The sequence below is a fragment of the Pholcus phalangioides genome, unplaced genomic scaffold (assembly GCF_987345545.1).
Source record: "Pholcus phalangioides strain wild (caught in Gottingen) unplaced genomic scaffold, Ppha-v1.0 ptg000003l_1, whole genome shotgun sequence".
NCBI classification, from domain to species: Eukaryota; Metazoa; Arthropoda; class Arachnida; order Araneae; family Pholcidae; genus Pholcus; species Pholcus phalangioides.
Window position 1 is genome coordinate 46,860,325 of NW_028301596.1, and position 25,888 is coordinate 46,886,212.

Consider the following 25,888-nt stretch of genomic DNA (forward strand, 5'->3'; position numbering starts at 1 on the left):
ACCAAGCAGGTATTGACCTAAGAGTCAATATGTGTGTATAATTTAGTTGCAATTAAAATTTGTTAGACGTTTTGGCAACGTTTCTTTCATTCATCTCTCATTTTGTTTGTAAACAATCTTTTTGTTGAAAGTACAGTACGGTATTTTACAAAGTATGTCTAATTTTTGTCTTTTATTCACAAAAATATAGGATGAAAATTGATCCAAACATTTCCAGTTTTTTAACGTATATAGACGAGATTTCAAAGTATTTTTTTAAATTAAGTTCAGAAACTTCAGGTTGATGTAAACATTTTTGACAGGATTTTGAAATTTGGCATCTTTGGGCATTTCGATTAAAATTTCCTAAAATTTCAATTTTGGAGTAAATTGAAAATTTCACTATCACTAAAGTTTCTACCACTTGATATATCAATCAAAGTAAATCAATTAGTTTCTTTGTGCTGTTAAACATTAAAGAAGATTTACACGCATTCAAATATGCATGTTCCATTTATGGAACATTGGCCTTTCAAGAGAGCGGGATATCTAACACGCAGTGCGCTGCTTCAATTTTCTTGTTCGAACCCCAGGGTGTTGTCATCATTTAAGATGTGTATAGGGGCTAATTCTGGGTAATATGACACGGGAATGTGCTTTCTGGGATGGATTGTTTAAATTGGGTGAGTAAGTTTTTATTCTCGCATTCTTAAAAATGTGTTTTAGCAAACTACAGACTAAGCAAACCGAGTTCGACAATCTTAGCTAGTCTTGTAACCATATCAAAAAGATATGTCATATTAGAAGAAGCTGTAAGGTATTTAGAAAGTCTTTCAGATTGTGAATTAAACGATGTAGATATATGGCAATTATGTGCTAATAAAAATGGGAACATCACGGATGAAGCTGATATTGTTGAAAATGATCTACTATCAACAGTTCCAACTGATGTATGGGAAATGCTAGATAATTTTGCTACAGTGAGGATGAGGTGTTAGAAAACTCCTAGAACGTGTTTTTCAAAAGATGGAGGACAGAAAAAAAGGACCAAAACGCAAGTGCAACACTCAAGTTTCAAGAAAAAGCAAAACAGTTTTGAGGAATTTAAAAAAAATACCATTGCATAGGATAAAAAAATTTCTTTCTAGAATCAGATCAAAACCTTAGCTCTGGATTCCATTGGAAAAGATTTGCCATATGACCATTACAGCACGTTGGATAAGCCGCTGTGGTGGTCGAGTGGTCATAGTGACAGACTTGCATCGCGAGGATCTGGGTTCGAATCCCACCGGCCCCACAGTGGTGGTCGGCTGAAGTTGGTTTTCTATGGCTTCCAACTTGAAGGTGTGAATGCGAGCCGATCTCCCTGTTGAAAAGTCTCGCCACAGAGAGCAACAGGCCTACAACGTTACAAATATTCAATCGTTACACTTCACTCACAATTTGAAGTATAGATGGCAGCACTGAAATATCAAACACAATAGAATCCTGGGTAGTTATGCTGGGTTGTCGCACACTAGCTACACTCAGACTGTTAGGTGCGCTCACTTTGTCCCAGACTCTGCCACGAAGCTGGGCTGGAAGAGATCTCGGCAACGGGATAAGTCCGGTGGCAGAGGCCCTGGTGTTCATTCATTCAGCACGTTGGATAATTCATTCAGAGTTACGAGAAGCAAATTGCATTTTGCATTTGAAATTCCGAAGAGAAGTGACAATGACCCTTCTACGAACGAAGGAGGGGTTAATTATTCATCCAGGTCCACGTTGTCAACTGAAAAAAGATGTCAGGTCATCTCATGGTCATTATATTGTGTCTGTGACGCAAGGACGGTGTGCGGTTTTCCAAAAAAAAAAAAAAAACACTATGTATAAATGCTACCAATATGACAAATGGGTCCATCAAAAATGTCTTCCTTCTTTTATCATGGACATTAGAAAAAAATTTGAATTTAAATTTTCTGCACTCATTTTTATGTTAAAAAAATCGGTATGTGTTGCGAATTTAAATTTGTAGTAGAAAATGGAACATTTTGTGCGATAACTGTACTCCAGAAATAAATAATTGTAAGAATATAGGCGATACTGGTTTCCGCTTTCATTTCTCCTCAAGTGCCCATGTTCCATTAATGGAACATCGTGAAAAACAAAGAAAAAAAAATTTCTTAAAATTTCAAAGTTGATCTATGTACAGGCATGCAAAAAGACCTCAAATTCCAAATTTCAAAACAATAGGTGACTTTGTTCATACTTCGTCCTTTAAACGGTTAACATCTAATCTATCGTGTGGATGCAATGCCGAATTTATCATGATTTTATTCGCATTTCTAAAAAAATCACACGTAGTTGTATAAAGTTGAAATCTATCGGCACTCACTATTTCCATGATTCCCAAATAATGTGCTGCAGTGATGGCACCCTAGATTGCAGTGGGATTGGTAAGTGGTGCCGCAACAGAAACACAGAATAGCAGTACCAATCGTGAATTGGCGATGTTCTCATCCAACATTTTTATCACAACTGAAGTTTGGCGGTAGCCAACAACATTCTCGAAACACAACTTTGGTATAAACTGCCACTTCTGTTGTTGACTTTTTTTCTTATCGACGATAAGTTGTCAAGTCAGGCATAAATCAGAGTATTTATTTTTTACCAAGAAATCAGGAAAGAGTCAGCCAGGGTAGCACTCTAGATTGCTGTGAGAGGATTCTTAAGTGGTGTCATGAGAGAAACACAGAATAGCAGTACCAATCGTGAATTGGTGATGTTCTCGACCACATCTTTCTCGCTGACTAAAATTTGGTGATAACAAACACCATTCTCAACAACCAAGACCATTAAGAGTGTCATTAACAAGCCGCATCGGCACGCTAGGTTGCCATGAGATTGGTTAGTGGTTCCGCAAGAGAAACAAAGAATAATAGCTAACTTAAGTTTGGTCAGTGCCAACGTGGTAACTTTTTTTTTCACGTAATTTCCATGGCGGTCAATCGAAGATGGTCGACAAAAAGAACATGTACGATTACACAATTGCATGTGTATGTTACTACTACTACTTAACCGAACATGCACCTTGTACACATTCCTCTACGGAATTTCTAACGAGTCAGCAAATGCCAGAGTGAATGTGTGTTTTGAGTATATACACTCATAAGCATATATGCTTGGCCCTAACATATTTATGTTCTTGAGTTGCGCATGTTTCGTGTTCATGCTGCCATCTACTTCACCAAACACCAACGCTGGCCATATTGCTATATTGAAATTTACTGTCATTAATGAGATGGGTTGGAAATGAAGGTACTGTCTAGCATCATGCTGCCATCTGGCTTCCATTTTCTGAAGTGAAGATGGAAATGCTTGAATTTTCATGTTTTGTCAGTATAGTGTTGTAGGCCTGCCTGCTCTCTGTGGAGAGACTTATATGTTACTGCCAAAACCTGAAGTGGCCAAGAGTTTTGGCCAAAATCTGATTTTGAGAAATGGTTTTAGCTTTGGCTGGCCATTCTGTGACTTGGCCCATGATCCATGGCTAAAGTTTGATTCTGATGTAAGACGACTCAGTAGCGTATAAACAAACCTTACATTCTTAGATGCATTATAATGAATTTTGCACACCATGATTTTTTGGAATGAAGCATACGTTGTAACCTCGCTTAGGGTTACGTGCCTGGTTTAAACCATGTAGTTATGGCAGACAACAAGGAAAAACAAACAAGCTTTTTTACTTTAATTACTCTATTACACTTTCTAAAGTTAGCGCTTTACATAATTTAATTAAGAAATTCAAAACAGTCAAATTGCTTGGATCTCACCCAAGTAACTCCGTACCCTCTCGAGTATTTCCTTTCGTGTTAACCGAGTAGACTTGTGTTCTGGTTACAAACATGGACAAATCCAATCATGTCGAAAGGACAAATTGAAGAGCAAAGTCTCAGAGTTCAAGTCTGGTCAGTAGCAGCCGGCATCTGATAGAAGAGACCTCTCTGTGATTGAAGAATGTTGCACGATTTTCTAGCCAAATCGACGTCGAAGATGAAATGGAACTGAACATCACAACCAGCAATCAATCGATAGTTTGTCAAGAAACCTCTCTGAGTTTCCGCACTCTGAATTCACCTAGGGGTGGCAGCTATTCACTTGCCCTAGACTGTACGATTCATTACATGTTAGTTAACGGCCAATGAAGGAAGTAGTCGAAGTAGTAGTGAATGCGATCGTAACAGAGCATACTACCAATATTTATGGGAAAATATCCAGCTGCACGTGTCTAAATGAGTCGATCGGTTTCAAGGTCAATCCATTTGCATAGAATATCCAATTATCAAAAATATAATCTGAAATTGGCAACCGTGATCAGCCGCAATCACCGGCACATGATCAACTGGACTGATTCCGAGGGGTATGAAAAACTTTCCTTTCCTATTTAAAAAAAATATATTTCTTATATAAAAATGACTAGATTTATCACTTTTTCTGCTGGGGGTCTGTGGGTATGTTACAACACCACTCATAGTGAAAAACTTGGTGAAATTTATATTTGACAAAGTTGAGTGGTGTTTTTTTTCCCTATCGCTTTATTTTCTCACGTGGTTGCAGTTGCTTTTTCCGATTCTTGTTTTAAATTACATTGTTTATTTTCGTTAATTAAAAAACCCTTTTCAGGGTCCAATTAGTTTTTTCAATGACGTTGCCACCCCCCAGGGTCGTCATTTCAACTTTTTCCAGGGGGGGGGGGCAAAGAACATATACTCAATGTATGTATATTTCTATTCAAGTTCATATATATATGTATATTTTAAGTTCAAGTCTCTGTACCAGTTTGTGAAAATGAGTGTTGGTTGTACAATGTTTGAGCGAGTTATGCTTTTGTGTATTGATTAAATTTCCATCGATGCATTTATTTGAAACAAATTTCATGTTTTTCCCAACAGAATTTATTCATCTTTTTTCTAAAGTCTCTAAACGAACATGAAATCGAAGAAACATAAGAAGCATGGGAAAAGTAAGAAATCAAAAAAGAGCAAAAGGAAGTCATCATCATCATCTGAAAGCGTGAGAATATGTGATTCTGTTATTATTTTTTTTCCTTCCTAAAATACTTATTTATCAGATTTTACTCTGGCTAGGATTAACAGCATTAAATATAGGCTTGAGGAATCCCAGGTGTCAGGTTACAATAAAAAATTGACATTGAAACCTAAAATTTTCTATATGCAGGTGGGGGTTCTCTTAGGGGTTCGCAACAAGTACCTGACTCTTCACTCACTCAAAAAATAATAAAAATTCTAAAAAAAAGTTTTGTTTTGCTATAATAAAATAAGATGGCTCTTCTTTAAAGATCAAAACGATTACAAAATATTAAAAGCCTACTTAACACAGTGAAATCTCTTGAAAACATAAATTCATAGAACTAGGCTGCATTCCATCAAGAAAAAATGAGATAATACTGAAAGCTCCGTAAGTAGCTAATTATAGTGAAAAATGTTGTCGATTGTTGACAAAATCGGAAAATAAACATACCCTAAGCTCACATATAATGTTTGTGTTGCCAATTATATGTGAGAAGAATGCTTATATTTATTTTAAATTACACTATGGTAACTATTACAAGTTATGAAAATTATCTTTATGATTTCAGATTCAAGTTTTGTTTCCATTTAAAATGGGACATTTCCATCAAAAAAGTCAGTATGGTAGAGAATAACAGAAACTGACTCATATGGCAACTCAATATAATTTGATTTTTGACTAAAGATTTTGTCTGTAAAGGGAATTGTCAGCTATTTGAAAGTGGAATACTCCAATACCCACTTTTAGCTCCAATCCAAAGCACTCTAGATAGTGTATGTTGACGGAGCATGTTAAGGGACATTATTTTGAGGAAACTATTTTCCCTTAGCAGGACATGTAAAAGAGTGTCCTGCTAAGGGGGAATGTCCCTTATAGGAAGCCTTACTGTATAAGGGAAATAAAAAAAAAATTACTTCCACTGCATAGTGCTGTAGTGGTGGGTTGGTAAGATACGGGGTTAGAGATAGGAAGAGTTCAGGTTATATGGGTTCAAACCCACCCACCTCCAAATAATTATAGCCGCTGTGGTGGTCGAGTGGTTATAGTGACGGACTCGTGATGCGAGGATCCGGGTTCGAACCCCACAGGGGTGGTCGGCTGAAGTTGGTTTTCTGTGGTTCCCAACTTCAAGGCGCAAATGCGAGCCGATCTCCCCGTTAAAAAGTCTCGCCACAGATAGCAACAGTCCTACAACGATAAATCATTCAATCATAACACTTCACTCATAGTTAGAAAAACTAGTGGCAGATGGCAGCACTACACATAACAAGCATTACAGAGAAACAACAAAAACTTCACGTCAGATTTCACTATACGTACACGCACATTCCTGCATGTACCGATTCGTTGTGGGGTTCAGCGGGGGCGGGTGGTGTGGGCGGGGTGCATGTGTGGTGTAGTAATAGTAGGTAGGGCCTCCAAAAAATGGCTCGGGGATCCATGATGTTCTTAAGTCAGCCACCTCGTTGGGCAATTTGCCTGTTGTGGCGTTGTATTTGTATAGTTGCCACCTGCACAAAAGGCTACTTTGAATGTTAGTCAGAGCTGGGTAAATGCCTGATGCAGTCAAGTTGAAGAAAATAAGAAAATTGATTTTAATTTTTAAAATAATCATGAGGGGAAAAAATCCCCCCCCCCACTCTCATCAGTGAACATTCCCCTACTATTGTTCTCTTCCATCTACTTTTGGTTATTGAGAGACTTGGCCCAAAGGTTGGCATGTATGCTACCGTAAAGGGGCCCAGCGAAAACATTTGCACCAGCAAGTAAGGGTGTCCATGTCTACAGGAGGATTCAAAATTCAATGCACAAACTTTTAGGGGAGGAGGTAGAAAAGACAAAAACAAAACAGAATCACATAAGAATGTATCACAATTTTTTTCTTTGCGCATAACTATAGATGGTAAGAACTTTGAGCACTTGTTGTGAGAAACCTAACGCATATACTGTCCTCATGTAAAGTAGCACTAAATGAAGAGTTCCATCAATTATTGGCTTGTAATTTTTGCATCTTCGTTTATCCTCTAGCTGACAGATTGGGGGATTTCCAGTCATACATTCCTATGTGATTCTTTTTTGTTTTTGTGTTTCCTACCTTCCTCAAAAGTTTGTACGTTGAGTTTTAAATCGCCCTGTATATGTACCGTATATACTCGTGTATAAGCCAACCCTCCCACTTTAGGACCACCAAAACCGCAGTAAATTGAAAACTCATGTATAAGCCAACCTTAAAAAATCCGTGCATTTTAGAGAAAAAAAATTCTTATATTTTAATGCAAAATGAATAGCTTGCGGAAATTTACAATAGAAAATGATTCAAACTTTTTAAATCCATTTCTTCAGAGTCTCTAAGCTCATCGTAATCCATTAGATCATAATAGGGGGTGCGGCTCTTCGTTTTTATCCTCATATGGGCTGTCATCGCCATTGTCACTTTCAAAAAGCATATCATCTTCAGTTCCGTCCATCGCATTGCTGATGCAACACTTTTTGAAGGATCAGGTGGTAATTTCGGCGGAAACAGAATTCCACACCTCGTGTACCCATTGTCACACTAAGGTCAATGCCAAGTTTCTTGAAGGCACCACTTTTTTTTTTTAGTTTCTTTATCATCGGAACTCCCATTCGATCCACAAATTTCTCAAATAGTCTTTGAGAGGCTTGTTGATGCTCACATTTAAAGGCTGTACAATCGGCATTAGCCCACCTGGTATCAAAGCCAATGATGTTTTTGATTTCTTTGCCTCGGCTTTGACATTATCAGTTCTGTGGGGTTTGAACATATCCCATACCAATAATGCCGATTTCTCGAACACTGCTACAAAAATGACTACTGATTGCGAAGGCCGATATTTTCTCATCAAAAATTAACCAGAGTATAAGCCAACCCCCCTCCACTTGAGGAACAAATTTTTCCACAAAAAACTCGGCTTATACACAAGTATATACGGTAATTATTATTGTAAAAAGCCTCAACATTCTTATTTCATTTCTCATGCTGGCTCCCTACGAAGAGCGCTGTAGTCACACGAAAAAATTTCAATACATTCTGTACTGAAGCATGAGGTGATCACATGAGCGAATGCCCCTTCGAAGGATCCTGAAGGACCATGCGTGTGAGGAGGCCGCAGTCAACCTCTATCTCTCATGTGTGATGAACATGTGTCATCTCTCTCTCTCTCTATCTCTTGATATAATGCAAATAATATTATAAATATGCTTCAACTACTTTTTAATCAAACTTTGTTATTTCAGACGGGGGGGGGGGGGGGAAGGCATCTGTTGTACCTTGCACCATAGTAAACCTTGAAATACTTGAAATAGTTTTAATAGTGTTTGTTGCATTCTAGCTAATGTTTTTTGAGTGCAAAAAATTAGAAATAAATAAGCTTGCAAGTTGTAACTGAGTGTAGTTTTAAATCTTTGTAACCTTGACAGAAATTTTGCAAGCAGACATGTTTTAGTGCCTGCTTCCCTAGTATATTCGGTGATTATAAGCTATGCAATTACCCGGTGAACCATACCGAGTGCTCAATCATACCAAGCACTAGGATGTAGGAATGAAGTTAGATGCAAATAAAACATAATTTGTGTACAATGTACCAACCATATATTCATATTATTTGCCCTGAAGCTCCCCCCACCATGAACTGGTTTCTGTAGGGGTCCAGTGTTTTATCCAGTAGTACTTATAAAATTGTAATTTTTTTCACAGACTTTATATGGAAATAAGATAAGGTTTCAGCTGAAGGACCTGGGATGATTCTTATTGGAATTCATTCGAGGGTGGCCACCTTAAAAGGTGGGGGGGGGGGGGGGAAACAATGCTCAAATATATAGGGGTCCTGGTTTATATATTATTCATTGGTTAAAAACTTTTACTAAATGAATTTCCTTAGGAGAGCAGGTGAGAAAATGTTTTCTTATTCATCAGTACAGCAAATGTTGACATCACAAATATATCTGTGATGAAATCACCTATCATCAAATGAACTGACAGAACTAAAAATTTAGAAACACTTAATTTTCCTTTCTACAAGTATAATGTAGAAACATGAATTTTTTACTTATGTAAATACGTTCCTACTTTAATTATTATTAATTTTATTTGTATATTAATAATCCTGTTTTGTGTCATTATTTTGATACTCTTTATTTCAATATCCGATTTATATTGAAAATACTTATATTATTTTTACAGTAGTATTTGTATTTTTTTTGTCTTTAATTTTACCTTGTTTCAAGATCTGATGGTGCATTTTTCAAGGTACAAGACCCCTTGCTGTACCTTGGAACATTTTTGTCTTTTCAAAAATCCATATTCCATGAAATTTTACAGTAAAAATTGAGAAGAAAAAGTTTGAAAAATAAATTTGACAAGATATGACAGTCTCCACTACTTTTCTTGAAGTCACAGATGCTTCACATAGCACTATCTTAGAGTATGAGGATGGTAAAACATTTTAATAAATTATGTTCATTCAAAGGGTGATAATGATAAAATTCTAAAATATTTGAAAAAAATATAATTTTTGACAGTTTCTCTTTAAAATAAATATGCTTCACTCCTAAGAAACTTTGACTGGTACCTAAATCTTTATACAATTTGTTAAACCCTACATCATCATGTGCGTCTGATAAAGTCTAAATGGTACAGATTTTTATGTAGAGTTTGTTGGTCTTTTAAATTCATTTTTCCCCCCATTGACATAATTATGAATTTAACAGTTTCAAAATGATTTGACTTGTTTCTCCATAATGATAGAGTTCAGAAGCAGAAGAAATGGAATGGGTGGAAGCTGCTGCGCCAGCATCTTCTGTTGTGAAAGAAACTGCAACACAGGTACCAATTCTTCTAATCTTGCACTTAACTTTTTACCGGCCGAATTCAGATTTAGATTGATTTTTATAATTTTTTCCTCTTTTATTTCATATTCTGATCCTTCAAGTTAGAAATGTTAATAAAAAAAAATCATGAAAAAAAAATTCACTGTATATTTTCTGGACTTGCACATGTCCATAGAAACACCATTTAAAATTAAAAGCACAAAAATTGAATTTTATTCTTTCTTAAAACTAAGTGATTTAAAAAACTTAAATCGATAGCATATCTGTGCAAAGGATAATTTTTTTTTGTTGTAAATTAAGTTTGGAATCTCACACATTTTCGAGGAGAAAAGAAATCAAGTGCTTTCATGAACAAAAAATATTTTTTTCTGAATGATAAAACTGCTGTTCCCAATTAGGAACATTGGCCATTAAAAGGTTTTTGCATTTGATATCCTGAAAAACTGGTTTTAGGCTATATGTAAAAAAATAGAAACTTCTCCAGAAAGTGTTTAAATATTGCATGCTTAGGCTAAATGGCATAAGAGATTTGCTTCAATAGTGCAAGATATTCCAAAATTCCTGCACTATTTTTTTTCTCCCTGTATCATGATTAGAGATGTGTGGCGAGAAAATTCTCCTGGATGTAAAAATTGGAGAATAATTTTTCTCCATTTTTCAGGAAGGAAGTCAATTGAAACTTTTCAAGGTTTTTTTTTTTGGTTTAAAAAATGCTTTAACAACCATACTTATTGTTAGTTTGGCAGATACATTTCACAATTAAACAGCTAATCATGAATGTTTCAGATGTGGCAAAAATATATCTTAATCAAGAATGCAAGAATTAATTATACTATTGTGAAAAATTAGAGTCAGAGTGCTATTGAGAACAAATCTGTCTCCTTTGATAATGTTGTTGTTCAACTTGAATGTTTTGTACTGTCACTTTTTTGCTTGTAGAAAATTTCTATTAATTGTGTTAATTTATTCCCAAGCATATTTTTAGATATTAATTCAAAAGTTAAATTCTTAAGATGGAAGTACACGTTCTTGTAGCCCTTCCATTCCAGAGAGAATATTCTTTCTCCCCCAAAAGATTATTACCAAGAATTTTATATCTTTATATAAACTATTGTGAGTAATTATAATCAGAGTGGCCATCAAGAACAGTTCTGTGCCCTCTGAGAATGGAGGTGCTCACCTCCAATTTTTTCTACAGTTATATACCTTTTAGTTTAAAGAAAAATTAAATAATACATAGCTTTCTTTTCTACTGAAAGAATACTACATAATTGATATACTACATAACAAGAATTTCTACATAATTGATTTACTATTTATTGTTTTTAAAACTTATTTCTAAACAGATAGCATTTTAAGCCTTTTTTGGACATTTACCCATAAGCTAAATCTTTAAGAATTTAAATAATTTTTGCATTTGAGTACAATGCAATATATATAATATAGTTTTATTACTGATGTTGGTTTCAAATAGTGTATTTTTTTTACCTTTAAAGAGAGATGATTGGATGCAAGATGAATGTTTCGTGCCCACCTATAGCAAAGATGAAACACAAACAAAGAAGAAAAAGAAGCTTGTGAAGTCTGAAGAAGAGATTCGTAAGGAAAAGGTAATACAGTAAAACCTCCAAGCAAATGTAGGCATGTGAGGTTACAGTTAAGAGGTTTTGAAACATGTATTAAATTTTTTAGTTTCTTGCAAAATTATAACAACTCATGCTATAATTGATTAGAATATGCTGTTTTGTACCACATGACAGTTACTTTGCATTGAAGATGCATGAATTTTTCATGAAGAACTAACTTTATTTACAATTTTCTGTTGTTAACTTCATTCAAAAATTTCATTAAAAAAATGCGTACAGCTGCTCTGTAATCCTTGTATCCTGGGGTATGCATTCTGCAGATCAAATTCATCTTCCCATGCAATAAGCTGCAGTCGGACCCAATTATAACAAACATGGATATTGCAAATTTTCACTTATAACAAAGTTTTTCCACGGCCCATGAATTCCATATTGCTTATCTGAGTTATTTTGATTGCTTATAATGAACATTGATTTCAGCAAAGTATGCCTATAACGAATTTTCAACCAGTTTTTTAAACAAGAACTTTCAAGAATTTCTTTGTATTTTTATCTAAATTTTATCTGAAAATTTACCTTTCTACAATACTTAGTTACAGCTAAAAATGTTCTTTTTTTTCCCCAAAAGACATTCTATTGGTGTGTTTTTGGTATTTATTGTAAAATTTTTCTTGCGTATTTTTTTTAACTGTTCTTCATTGGGTCCAATTTTGCTTGAAGAAGGTCTTGGTTGAAAGAAGAGAAAGGTTATATTTAACCTCCCAAAATGTATTTGCTACATTTGCCACCAGTAGCGTCAGAGCCGGCGTGCTGTGGGGGCTCTCCACAGTATTTTTTATCATGCATCAGAGCAGCACCAGAATTGATTCAGAAATCAAAGTTTTCTACTAAAAACTCGATTCGAGCACCTACAGGTGTGAAACATTTTCAACTCCCCTGTTTGCCACTTTTCTTTGGCTAGATTTGGACGTTAGTTGTGGTAGTGTTATCGTCTGCAAGTAAATTTTCAGAATGTACAAGCACAAAGCGCTTTCTATAGATTTCAAAATTGAAGCTACACAGGTGGCTTAAAACCAAAAACACAAAAGTGAGGTATCAATGAAATTCAAGATTACTCAAAGTTCATTATTCATCATGTTTTTGAAGATTGAAGAGCAAAGAAGGAGTGAAGAAAAATTCCAATTGAGAGAGAAGAAGAATCCGATGGCAATCTGAACATCTGTAAAAAAAGATTCAGAAAAGGAAGCTCTTGCATTCTTCGAAAAAAGTGAGAAGGAAATACTGTACATATGTTCCAACAATGATCAACACCCTACTTAAAGAGAAGACTTCACTTTCCGCAAGCTTATTAAGCAAATATGTTTTTAACACAAAACATTCAACGTCCAAAATCATATGAAGGAAAAATAAACTAGTAACGATTAACATGGTTTCGTTCACAAATTTAATTATGAAAAATTTCAATCAACTTTCAAACTTTTTTTTAAAACATACATGATTAATTTTTAAAGTATTTATATTATTAAAAAACTGGGCATGTGCTTGTAAATAATGTTACTTTCGTTTAATCGTAACATTTTCCAAGCCAGTACAGATACAATGAAGTTTGTGTATAACGAACAAATTCACTGGTTTTTTTTACTTCATTTTAAGCGGGTCCGACTGTATTTTTTGTTTTTATCTAGGGCAGTATTTTTAATTATTTCCTACCAGGGCGCCCTTGGTCAATCAGCATGGAAACAAGGAGTCTCCAGTCTGTGACATAGCCACATGCCCTAATTTCTGCTTTGTTATTTCTAAAATATGTCTAGCGCCCCCTTCAGCATCTACTTGAGGAACTCCCGTTGTCCGCAGACCACATTTTGGAAATCACGGAAGTAGGAAGAACCCATAGTTATTTTTATGTTCAAAGGGTTCAGTGAAGGGAAAAACTTGTTCAAAGTATCTTGAGGGTTATTTTTCTTAGTGATAAAATACATAATTTTTCTTCCATTTTAATTTCCAAAAGTGGCTATTATTTGGAAATCATTGTTTGGACGTTAACCTTAATATTAATCCTATGGGATGCATTCTGTTCAAAGAAAATGTGGCTGTTGTTACCGTTGTTCAAAGTCGACTGTTATGGGAGGTTTTAATGTATATTTTTTTAAACTTTCATGATGATGTGAACTGAAATTATGCAATATTTAAGCAGCACCAAACAAAGCTGTTGGTACAAGTGCTGCAGAAACTCACTATAACGAACTCCACTATGATGAACAGCTAAAAAAATTATAAAATTTTTATCTGACGAGTTCAAAACTTGTTTCAAGTATCTAAAAAAGAATTAACTCATTTAAAACCGAATTTTTTTCCAAGCAAGCAATTAAACATTGATCATTGTTTTGTTTTGTGTAAATATAAGGATGCATTGCATGACTCATACTGCTCACCAGCCAGAAAAATTGAGATTAATGCAGTATATATGTACACATCTTTTCCAATTCAACCTATGGTGGAATTCCCCCTACTCAGATGATCCTCCTTCCCTGATTCCACCATAGGTTGAATTGGAAAAGATGTGTACATATATACTGCATTAATCTCAATTAAATAGCCGTTACCCCACCCCTGGCTTTTGAAAATACACTAAAAATGGTATCTATGTATACAAATATATATATACATACATACATTAAGTACATGTGTTTTGCCCCCCCCCCCCCCGGAAAAAGTTGAAATGACGGCTCTGGGTGGAATTTATTTTTTTGGCATAGGATAAACCCTGTTTACAGCTAAAACTTCTGTACTTTCATTGATGTACACCCTATAGCATTACATCCCTATAAGAATTTATTATAAACCAGACCTTCATTATAATGGACAATCTTCAGCCCCTATTAGTCTGTAATAACAAGGTTATACTGTATCATGCTTTTTTTTCCCATCTCCTTTACAGAAAGTTCTTGAAGAGCGAGAACTGAATCCGTACTGGAAAAATGATGGTGTTGGCCTTCCAACAAGTTCTGCCACAGTACAGCAAGTGCAAACTTCATCGGTTGGTGATGGTGGTTATGGTTTTTTGCTGAAAGCTTATCAGAGGGTGGTTGAGCGTTCAAAAGAAGAAGGAAGGAGCATAGAAGAAGTTGCTGCAGAACGTTGGGGAGTATGTCATTATTACTATATGAATGTTTTTTGATGGCATTCACATTAATAGATAAAAATTCCAGTTTATTTCATTCTGTGTAGAACTTGTGTATGTTGAAGCGAATGCCAGAATCGTTAGTTTTTCACAAATTTTGAATAAACTTAATATTATAAGTAAACCTTGGATGAGCCAAATAGGCTTTTTTTTTAAATCATAATTTTTATCTACATATCCGTTGGGGGGGGGGGGGACATATTTTCATAAACATATTAACAGTTATGTCTTTATTGATAGATTAATATAAAAATTACTAATGGTGTTACACAAGTGCACATCACTTAATGTGATTACATCAGGACTCTAGGTTTCTGATAATGATAACCGATTGATAATTGTACCAAAAAGAACCCCAAAAAACCAAAGTCCAAATGTAATGACTATATATCCTGTTTTCTGCAAAAAAACAGGACAGCTCTGTCTTTTTTCTCCCGAAAACTGGTTGTGAGATACGTGATTGTGCATTCTACTAACTCAAAAATATTCAATATAACTTATCATACTATTCTAACTACATTTTTTTCCTTCTACCAAGCTAAGAGCATGTCTTTTAATTCAGTCATTAAAAAGAGCATGAATGGAGTTTGTGATGTGGATTGAGATAGATTCGCTCATATTTTTTATACAATGGATTATGATAATTACTAAACACACACATATCATACCATAGATACCATAGATAATTCTGTTGACTGACAAACCATCAATATGGCTCATTGAAAGACACTGACCAAGATTATTCTTACGATCTTAGCTTCAGTCGCTGCTGTGAGAACATTTTCGAAAAATGATTCATTTGCATTGAAACCATCGTAAGTGTTTCCGTAGGATTTCCTTTCAGAGAGATTGCATTGGCAAGGATTTTTGATGATATTTTTTCTTTTGCATTTTCTTTTACGTTTCTTTATTAAGAACCCAGTATATGGATCATAGTGCTATGGCTGTAAGCCAATGGCTCCATGAGGAATGCATGATTGAAGTTTAGAAATTTTTGTCAACAGGGGAAGGAGCTCTCTCTCTCTCACACTTCCTATGCTTTCCTCGGTCTGATAATGATAACTTATAGAGGAAATGTATAAAAACATTAAATAAAATTCAGATGAAAAAAAATCCAAACTCATAAACTGAAATCCTGCTAACCATAAACAAATTTTTATCCTGTGTTATGATATACGTCTAGTCTGTAATTCACAAAAGTGATAACAATACCCAAATGATAACATTATCCGTGATTTCTATTTAACTGATTCTACGCTTCTTGAGAAATGCTGAGGAACAGTGTTATTTTTCATCATACCTAACGATAGACATCCTTCAAAGAAATGAAACTTAGCACATGTTTAATGGGAAAAAATCCCTCGAGCTCTCTTCAACAATTTAGTGGACATTATGTGCAACCAATGCCAAAAGTGCATCAGTGTCAAAGGAGGTCACACTCCATACTGATGAACTCATATCTGTCCTTATTTCAAGCAGAACAAACACTTTTCCAAACTGTTTAAAATTGCTGTAATGATCATATTTTTTTTTTCTTTTGCTTATCCTTTTTTGCCATGCGACGATATCTGTGTCATTTTGCATTATAAAGGTACTTCTTGGTGTCTATTAAGCATAGGCCAAGTTTCATTTGAAGGATGTCTATCATTAGGTATGACGAAAAATAACTCTGTTCCTTAGTATTTGTCAAGTAGTATACTATATATTGTTCTACAATTAAAAGTTATTTAGCATTTTTAATCTAATTAAAAAAAATTATTTACAGAGTTTAGGAAAACTGATATCCATGTTGGAAAAAGCTGAAAAGCAAGTGAATCAGAACAGACCATCAACAAACATTTCCGTAAAAGAAAGATCAGACTCGAATTTCTCTGGAGAAAAATACAAAAGTAATAGCAGTTATGACCATGAAAGACACTCTTCATCCTCATATAGAGAGCGTCGAGATAGTAATCAAAGAAACAAAACTGACCATCATAGCTCAGATGATTCTGAAGGTAAGCAAAGTCACAGGTTCCGCCATCATACTCATAGCTCTTCGAGGGAAAGAAGCAAGAAAGTGAATTACCATTCCTCAAAACATCATCACTCAAGTTCAAGTAGCCATCATTTTAAAGAGGACAGACAAAGACATTCGAGAAGCAGGTCTCCTAAGTCAAGAAGCAGTGAAAAACATTCTGACAGGCATGATATAGATGACAAAAATAGGGAAGCGGGAAAATCCATTCCTGAAGATAATAGTAAGGTTTATGCTTGGAACAGAGGGGTGCACGATAAACAGCCACCTCGGAGAGACAGTTTCTTGAAGCCGGAGAATAACTCGAGTGACAGAAGTTCAAAATTAAGTTCTAGTTCAAAATCATCATACCAACCAGCTTGGAAAAAGAAATCATCCAGTCGGTATCCTTCAATTGGAAACAAGTTCACCTCACCAAATGATGACAATGCCATAAAATCAGAGTCCCAGGAACATGTTCACGAGAGTTTTCCTTCTACTAGTGCCATTGGGAGTAAGTCGTAGATTCCTTCAGTATTGACTTTTCACTATTATTTAAGTTACTGAAATCATGATATCGTTCCCCCACATGCCAGAAGCATGAATGTGAGATTTTTTTTCTTTTTTTATCAGCTGGTTGGATACATTATTTTGCTATCTACGTTTTGCCTGAAACGCAAATGTGTATCCGTATTAAAACACATGTTAAAAAACATTGTAGGAAAATAACTTCTATAGAGTAACATGGGTAGAGTATAAACATTAAAACATTATTTTCTATGTTTTTTTCCCCCAAAAACATTGCACAATCGTGCTTCTGGCATGATGTGTGATTAATATTACAGTTGAAACTACATACGCATCATATAAAGGTAACTTGTAGATTAAAAGAGAAGTTTTCAAAGCAAAAATCTGCTATTAGTATGAGGAATAGCCACGAAAACCTTATCAATTACTTTTAACTTGAAGGTATCATACATTTAACATGTTATTATTGCAATATATGGAGTATTCTGTGATTTTCCTTGGAAGCCAGCTCACTGCGTGCTGTGGTGCACACATGAGGCTTAGAGGTAATGTTGTTTAGCCATGGGTGTGAGAGAAAAATCTTGCAATGTGGAAAATATTCCATGATAAAATTTATTGATTTCTTTCATATTGCTATTCAAAGGAGAGAGAAGATGTAAATTGAAGTTCACCGGGAATGTGAGAATTCAAATTAAAGTTTAGCAAGCTTTCGATATTATAGAAAGATTAAAAACAACTGGTCTACATCAAGGCTTGATAAATCCCAGCTGCCAGGTTGCCACGGAGGCTGAAAAATTGGCATTAGGACATGAAACTTTATTTATGTGATCAGTGAATTGGTATATCTGAGGGGGAGGGGGGGAAAACAAAATTTTTCAAATTACGTCACCATTTTCTTTTAAATTTGAACAAATTACAAAATACATACATGCTTACACAAAATAGACAAAATAAATAAATACAAGTATATTGTGTGTCCCCCCCCCCCCCATGCTAGAAGAACGAATGTGCAATGTCCTTGGGAAAGAAAAAGGAAATGACGTTTGAATGTTTACTCTACCCGTGATGCACTGTGGAAGTTATTTTCCTGAAATGCTTCAATGGGGATACACATTCACATTTAAGGCAAAACGTAACTGGTTGGATACCTTATTTTTTTACTATTTAATAAAAAAAAAAGTGAGAATTTGCATATTCATGCCCCTAGCATGAGGGAGTGGGATGATATAAATACACAAATACAAATATATAATAAAAACAATGTTCATCCTCAAGGGACTGTAAAGTTTTGACAGCAAGCTCAACAGAATTTACCACCACTAAAAGAGGTCACTAATTCCCAAAAAAGTAAAAAAAAAATTATTTTAGACTTGGAAAACAATAGTTTGAATCTCCTGGAAAATTTGTCTGGAGTCTAACCTTTACAGACTTGTCAAACCCTGATCAAGATTGTTATTTAGATTACTTTGGGTTATTAAGAAATAATATTGGGCAGATTGTTGTTGAATATTTATTGATAATCTTTTTGCAGAAATAGAATCATTCTTTAATAAAGTTGATTAGTTCATCTTTCATACAGTTGAATGAGTTCAATTTTTGTACTCTAACAGCTCAATCGTTTTAGTCATAATGTTGAACACTTATCACCTTATTTATAATAATCTATTACAGTTTTCATGTAGATTGAACCATGCTGATTGTTTTGGTACTTTACCCATGAAATAAAATCATTAAGAGGGATCATTAAATAATAATTTGATACGAAAATACAATATGCTTTATTGTAGGTTCATTCCAGCATTCTGAGCAAAATTTCAGCAATGTAGTTGTAGACTCAGAAAGTGATGATGGCAGCACAGAATCCCAGCCACGAGAAGACCCGGTCCTGAATAATAACGAGTTGAACTACTTGGCAGCTAGATTACTCCGTGCTGAAATATGGGGTGACAATGAATTGGCATCAAGAATAGAAAAAGGATTGGAAGTAGCGAAAAAACAACAGGAAGAATTTATCAAATGTGGTGGAAAAATTTCCAATGGCCATCCGAGGGATGAAGTATTGAGTCAAGTCATAGATCGATATCCTTTACCAAGAGGTTTAAGCACTGGAAGGAAAAAGAAGGGATCAGAGAAAACTGTTTTTGTGAGTTTTTTTTCCAATCTAAGTTATTATCCTTGAAACAGCAATTTGTTCTTAAATTGGAAATACTAGTTACAGTGGATCTCGCATATAACGTTCCCACTTGGAGCGTTTTCCTGCTTAGTACAACTCATTTTCACTGTCATAACTTTTACTAATACTCATTGAGATTTCCCACTTACAATGTTTTTTTATGACAATTTTTTGAAAAACGTTATAACCGGGATCCACTGCATATTTAATTCTAATTTATCTTTGAAAATTTAAAAATTTTGTACATGTGTATGCTTATTTTACCTTAAGGAACTTACTTGATTCCTGAAGCACTCTAATTTTTTTAGGCTTTTAAAAATAGGGGAGAGTGGGGCAAAACTGAGAAGGTAGGTCAAACTGGGTAAGGAATTATCTCTGAATCTAGTGCTGCGATCCACCCGAAAACATGTAAATTACTGTTGTGCAGCCCTTAAAGAAATTTGAACTAAGATTAGGTAGTAGGTGGGTACTGTGTAATTTCCAAATTTTTTTAAAACTTTTTAGGTAGAAATACTTTGATTTTGTGCTCTATATTATCTGCCATACTAGGCTAAATGTTTGAAGAATCAACTGCAATGTCATGAGTGTATTCGTTGTTATTATTATATTAACATTTAAACACGCCAGTAGAAAATAAAATTGAAGACATTCTTGAACTAAATTGTGCCATTTTGTTTCACGAATACCTGTGTGGGGCAAAACTGGGTAGTACCCGGTTATAGATTGAATCATCATATTTTCAAAATCAACACACTGGAGGACAAAATTAACCCTAGATAACTAAACATTCGTTTAATAGACTATTCGAATGATTAGTTACTGAGTAACACACTGATTCACGTTTAGTTGTCTAGGGTTAAGAAATTCAAAGCATTCCTTGTTTCAGGAGAAACTGTAAGAAAATTATTAGGCCGTTATAGAAAATGTTACCAAAGAAACATCAACATCTCAAAAAATATTCAAAACAAAAAAAACAGGAAAACGTCTATGCTGCCTGCTCCTTCCCTCAAATGGGGTTGTGCTGTAGTAAGAGAGCCCAGATAAGTATTTTCAACATCCAATAAAAAGAAAATATATAAAAGCAGCAGCAATAAGAAAGAAGTGGGTAAAGTCAATAGAAAAAATAAAAATTACATGAATAAAGCTATTTTAATAGAGGATTATTGTGAGAAGAATAGGACAATTCTGAGAAGTTTTTATGTTTTGCAATGAACATTATGCACAAGTCAGATCAAGAGAAGAATGGACCCAGTGCCACATTTGTAGAGACTGGGCTTGGGAAGTATATTTGAATGCAGAGGAAGGTAACAAAAACTTTTAAATGTGGTTTTTGCAATTAACATGAGAAAAATAACTTGAATTTTTCAGTAATTATTTTATAAAGTGAAATGTATAACTTGAAAGGCAAATGTAATTTTTTCCTTTTTTAAAATAAACTTGATGAATGCATTTTTTTATATGTATTGCAATGGGTTCCCGGTTTTGCCCTACCTCCCCCCCCCCCCCCCCATGGGGCCCAAGTATTTGCTCCTTTTTCAGAAAAAAAATCATATTAAAATTTTTTACAAAAAGATCGCTTATATTTAGGTAGTTTAATATGCATCAAAGCTGTATGACTGCGTCGCCGCTATGGTGGTCAAGTGGTCATAGTGACGGACTCGCATCCCGGGTTCGAACCTCACCGTCGCCGAAGTGGTGGTTGGCTGAAGTTAGGTTTTCTGTGGTTCCCAACTTCGAGGCGCGAATGGGAGCTGATCTCCCCTTTAAAAAGTCTCGCCACAGAGAGCAACAGACCTCCAAACAGTACAAATGTAATTCAATCATAACACATCACTCACTTCCCTTCTGAAATATAGATGGCAACACTGAAAAATCAAACACAACACTACATATGCACTCAGACTTTTAGGTACACAGCTCTCCGAGACCGTCCATCCCTTTGGGAAAGAGTGCAAACCATCCCATGATGGTCTCTCTGGGCGGTCAGCGGTCATGTCTGTCTGTCTGTATGACAGAGTTTTGTGCAATTTTAATTTCATGTTTGAGAATAATGTGTACTCAGACGTTTGGTACCCTGTTCTGCCCCATTTTTTCCTAGACATTAAAGATAGATGATATTTCTGATTTATATATATAGTTGGGGATAATTTTTATGTGAACGTAAAGTTTGAGTTAATTTTAACAAATGAAACAATTTTTACGAAATCACACTGAGTCTAACAAAGAGTCTCGATAAGAGGAAAAGAAAAGAGATATAGCTCAAACGTGTTTCTTACATTCACTCCAGTATGAGATATCTCGTCTCTGTACAGGAAGGGTTCATTTGCGAAAATTATTTTTTAATTTATTAATTTGTTTTGTTTTAATTATTTTATGTCTTATTTTTAGGTTGGGCAGCTTAGAACCAAGCATTTTGATGATGAGAAAATGACTTTGCAACACATAGTAAGTGCACATTTTTATTATATTTTTGAAACCAGTTAATTTCTTATGATTCCAGTTAATTTTGCTGCTCGGGAGTGGGATATGTAATGCATGAATGTGTCAGTATTTGAATCTTGGTTTTGGACAAGAACATCTTGTAGCCATTTGGAATCAGCTTTGAAATATGGGTTCTGTTTGAACTAGCCCTTGTGTTCATAAAATGATCAGCATATGGTAAAATAATTGAACTTGGACCTTTGAATAGTTATTCATGACGTGATTTTCATAAATGGGGCGTAATTTTAGGTGTTACTACAACATATTTTTTTCTTACTTTCAGTTTGAAAGAGAAAAAAGTACTTCTGTTGATGACCATCTGAAAATGTTTGTTGATGCTGCTTCTTCAGTAAGTATAACCCATGATATAATTTAATTTCTTTTTTGTTTGATGGCCAATGTTCCAAATGAGGACATTGTTCAATTTTAGCCATTTAATTAAACAGAAAAGAAAATCTTCCATAACAGCATTTGATCCTGCTCCCGAATGTATGAGATTCCAAACTTAGTTTGTAAAACAAAAATTTCATTCATTTAAGCACTTGAATCATAAATTTGATTTTTTTTAAATCACCTAATTTTAAAGAAAGAATTAAAATTCAATTTTTCTGTCTTTAATTTTAATGTAGTATCTCTATGGGCATGGCAAATCCAGAAAAAATGGAAAGTTTTTCCTGTTTTTTTTTATATTTTACTTCTTGAAACTAAAGGATCAAAAGAGGAAATAAAATTCAAATCTGAATTTGACGTGTAAATGGTTAATACTAATTACCTCAACTATTGGAGGTAATTCATTTTGAAATCTCATTCATTTGACAAAACGTGATTTCCCATAGGTTTCTATGGAAAATGTTTTAATTCATTCCAGGCACTGCCCAAAATTTCATAGAAAACAATAAGCAGCACTATAAAAAATGGAAACTGACCAAAAGCCAAGATAAATAACTTCACAATCGGGTGAAGGTGAATTCGAAGTAATATGAAAAACTGAACACATCTCTTTATTTTACTTTTCTCACATGCATGCAGATACGCTCCCAGAATGTCTAGACTGTTCAGAGTTTAATATTGATTTGATATCAAGAGTTTTGCTGTATGCATTGAAAACATTCAAGTCTAAGGCTTCTCTCTTAGCTTAATCTTTCATTATAAACGAAACGACTGGAAATCTTTCTCAGAGAAGAAGAGGTGTTTCTGGAAAGCAATTCTGAGGTAGAAACAAATTAATCTGACTCCAGTGACAATGGAACTCACTAAATTTGTTTTGGTTGGCATGTGATAGATATTTAAGCGCACAATGCGACGACGTTAGGTCAGCTTGTACATCCATATCAACTAAAATTTTTTGTTAACCGAATCCGTATTCATGACAGAAAAACCTAGAATAAAAATCTTTGTTAGCCAACAAAACTTGTAAGCCAACATGTTTCTTAGCTGAGATATCATATGTTTCATAGTTTATTGTATACTTTATCTATATATAAAATTGATTTTCTGTCTGTGTCTAATTTTTATTAAAATCTACAATTTTACATCGATCGTCGTCAAATTTTGCATATGTACTAAACGGGACCTGACTTGAACGATAGGCTACTTAAAAGTTTGTCAGACCTGTGCAAATGCCTGAAATGGGCAAAAAAAAAAAAAAAAAAAACTGTCTGGCAACAATGGTTTCTTGGCCTCAACAATCACTTTCGGAACGTTTACTTTGGTTACCGTGGTTCCTTAGTAATACATTTTAGACATGCATTTGCCTTTACAATGGTTTGTCACTCTTTTAATGATGCCAGTATTATGTATGATAGTTTATGCCTTTATAATGGTTTGTCACTTTTTCAATCCTCCCAATAATTCAAGAAAACCCGGGCAGCTCCTGGTATTAAGTCTAGTATAGTATAATTATTACTATGGACCGGGAAGTTAAGTTTCAATTTATTTTCAAACTGAAATTATTCATATTTGTGAGTTACTGAAGTTAACTAACATTCTTGAAAAAAAAGGTAGTATTTTCTTCTTTAATTTCTGTTGAATTATGATTAACAATGGCTATGAACAGCCCCAAATGAATAAGTTATTATAGTTTTCAAGGTTTGGATGGGCGTTTCATATTTGCATACATTCTTTAGAACAAATTGGTGTAATTTTAATTGTGATTTGAATGTGAGGTGTGTATCTCTTTACGTTTAATAAGCGCAAAGGAGTAATGGATGAAGAGTGTGATGAAGATGCATCTGGAAAAACGGCAGAGAAAATGAATAAGTTTCCAAAACAAGAGCGAGACATTCAGAAAGCTATAAAAGGTGAAAAACTCAATCTATATAGTTTTGTAAGTCACGTATATAGACGGTAGAGCTGTGTTGCACTTTACCACTCTATATTATACAATTTGGTAATATCACTGGCACAAAAATATCCTTCACTATTTTTAGCATCATTTAGCTGTTCAAACCTTTGTATGGATAGCCGATACAATGACACAATTTTCATTGCTTTCATTTCCGTTTTTATGGCATTTTCTCAAGATATTCTAAGAGCTCGAGTTCATAACATTGAAGGAATGTTCATCAGTTGTTGATACCTAACATTGAAAAAAGATTTATTGCATGATTGATGCTCTCACTTGCTAATTGACATGATTCATAAATGTGATATTCCTGTATTTCCCCATATAACTCTACCCTTCTAGATTTTTTTCTTATAACAAACACCCTGTTTTCCCAGATTTTTTAAACAAAGCTCACTTTAGAAATGGATGATGATATTTTTGCTCGGCTAAGACACAGGAAATCAATAGGCTTTCTGGATATTATGCCAAGGTGAACAGGAAAAGCGTGTTGTTTGTTTCTCTCAACTGGGAATCAAACTCAGGGCCTCTTGCATATTGGGCAAGCGCACTCACCATTATACCATGGAGAGACAATCCCTTTTCCCTTAAAATATGCACAGTAGCGTGATTTTTGCTGAGTAGAGCCAGATTGCAGCCTCTTTAACTTCAGCCAATGGCCTCCAGGTGGTGCCAATAGAGATGGATAATGATTTTTCTGCTCGGCTAAGATACAGGAAATCAATGGGCTTTCTGGATAATATGCTAAGGTGAACAGGATATTGCACATGTTTTTTTAAGGGGGAAAAAAGGATTGTCTCTCTATGGTATAATCATAAGTGAACTTGCCCAGTATGCAAGAAGTCTTGGGCCAGATTTCCGGCGGAAAGAAGAAACACTTTTTTAATATTCTATTGTCTCCAAAACCTTACAGCATACTCCAGTGTGAGATGAATTAAGCCTCCGAAAAGTGGAAGAATGACTTTAGGAGAACGCAAAGAGACCTTTTTGAAAATTAAACCTAGTATTCTATTTAAATTTTGACCACCGCTGAACAACGTTCAGAAAACCTAAGCCGCTCATCAATAAGAATACTCAGATCAGTGACCCTAGTTGCATTCGAGATAATACCATTCCACTCGTAAGTGAAACATGAATTGTTTGAATTAAAATGAGCGACCATGCACATATTAACGAAAGGTCATGTGCCATTCATTCCCATGCTGCAATCACAGATATTGTCAAAAATATTGAAAAAAAAATTAAAGTAACTTCATCATAACCTTTCTAGATTGTACTAATACAATTTGGCATATTTTTTCTTTCAGATTACAAGCATCTTAATTTTGCACTTGACCGATGTCGGTTTTGTCTAGATAAACCTGGATTGCTCAAGCACACAATTGTTGAGAAAGGTAACGAGGTTAGTGAATGTGTGTATTATTATCTTACATTATTTCCTTGCTCATTAAAATTCAATGTGGACAATTTAATGATTTTCTTGATTGAATGTGGCACAGGGGTGAATGCATTATAATATGTTTTATGCACAAATGTGTTTTTTCTCTGATTTTGAATGTCTTTTTTTATCTATCTGCTTAGGTATTTCTGTGCTGTCCACCTTTCATATCACTTACGGAAGGTCACTGTTTCATTGTGCCAGTGACTCACGTCTCATCGACTTTGTTACTGGATGAGAATGAGTATGCTGAAGTTCAGGTAT

The 25,888-nt window shown here is 34.7% G+C and overlaps 1 protein-coding gene across 2 annotated transcripts in view; it reads left to right on the top strand.

Moving 5' to 3' along the window:
- The first annotated feature begins 61 nt into the window (after positions 1-61).
- Positions 62-25,888, top strand: part of LOC149088713 (pre-mRNA splicing factor cwf19l2) — a 32,515-nt gene continuing 6,688 nt past the window's right edge. Inside the window, exons 1-12 of one of the 2 annotated variants that reach the window (XM_089249265.1) lie at positions 62-152; positions 4,911-5,031; positions 9,815-9,892; positions 11,394-11,507; positions 14,422-14,628; positions 16,430-17,174; positions 18,976-19,331; positions 21,750-21,806; positions 22,126-22,191; positions 24,034-24,142; positions 25,494-25,588; positions 25,768-25,884. In XM_089249265.1, coding sequence (XP_089105391.1) covers positions 4,948-5,031; positions 9,815-9,892; positions 11,394-11,507; positions 14,422-14,628; positions 16,430-17,174; positions 18,976-19,331; positions 21,750-21,806; positions 22,126-22,191; positions 24,034-24,142; positions 25,494-25,588; positions 25,768-25,884 — 2,028 coding nt within the window. In that variant the 5' untranslated portion in view covers positions 62-152; positions 4,911-4,947. The remainder of the gene's footprint in view (positions 153-4,910; positions 5,032-9,814; positions 9,893-11,393; positions 11,508-14,421; positions 14,629-16,429; positions 17,175-18,975; positions 19,332-21,749; positions 21,807-22,125; positions 22,192-24,033; positions 24,143-25,493; positions 25,589-25,767; positions 25,885-25,888) is intronic. The other variant, XM_089249270.1, reaches the window with a different exon arrangement.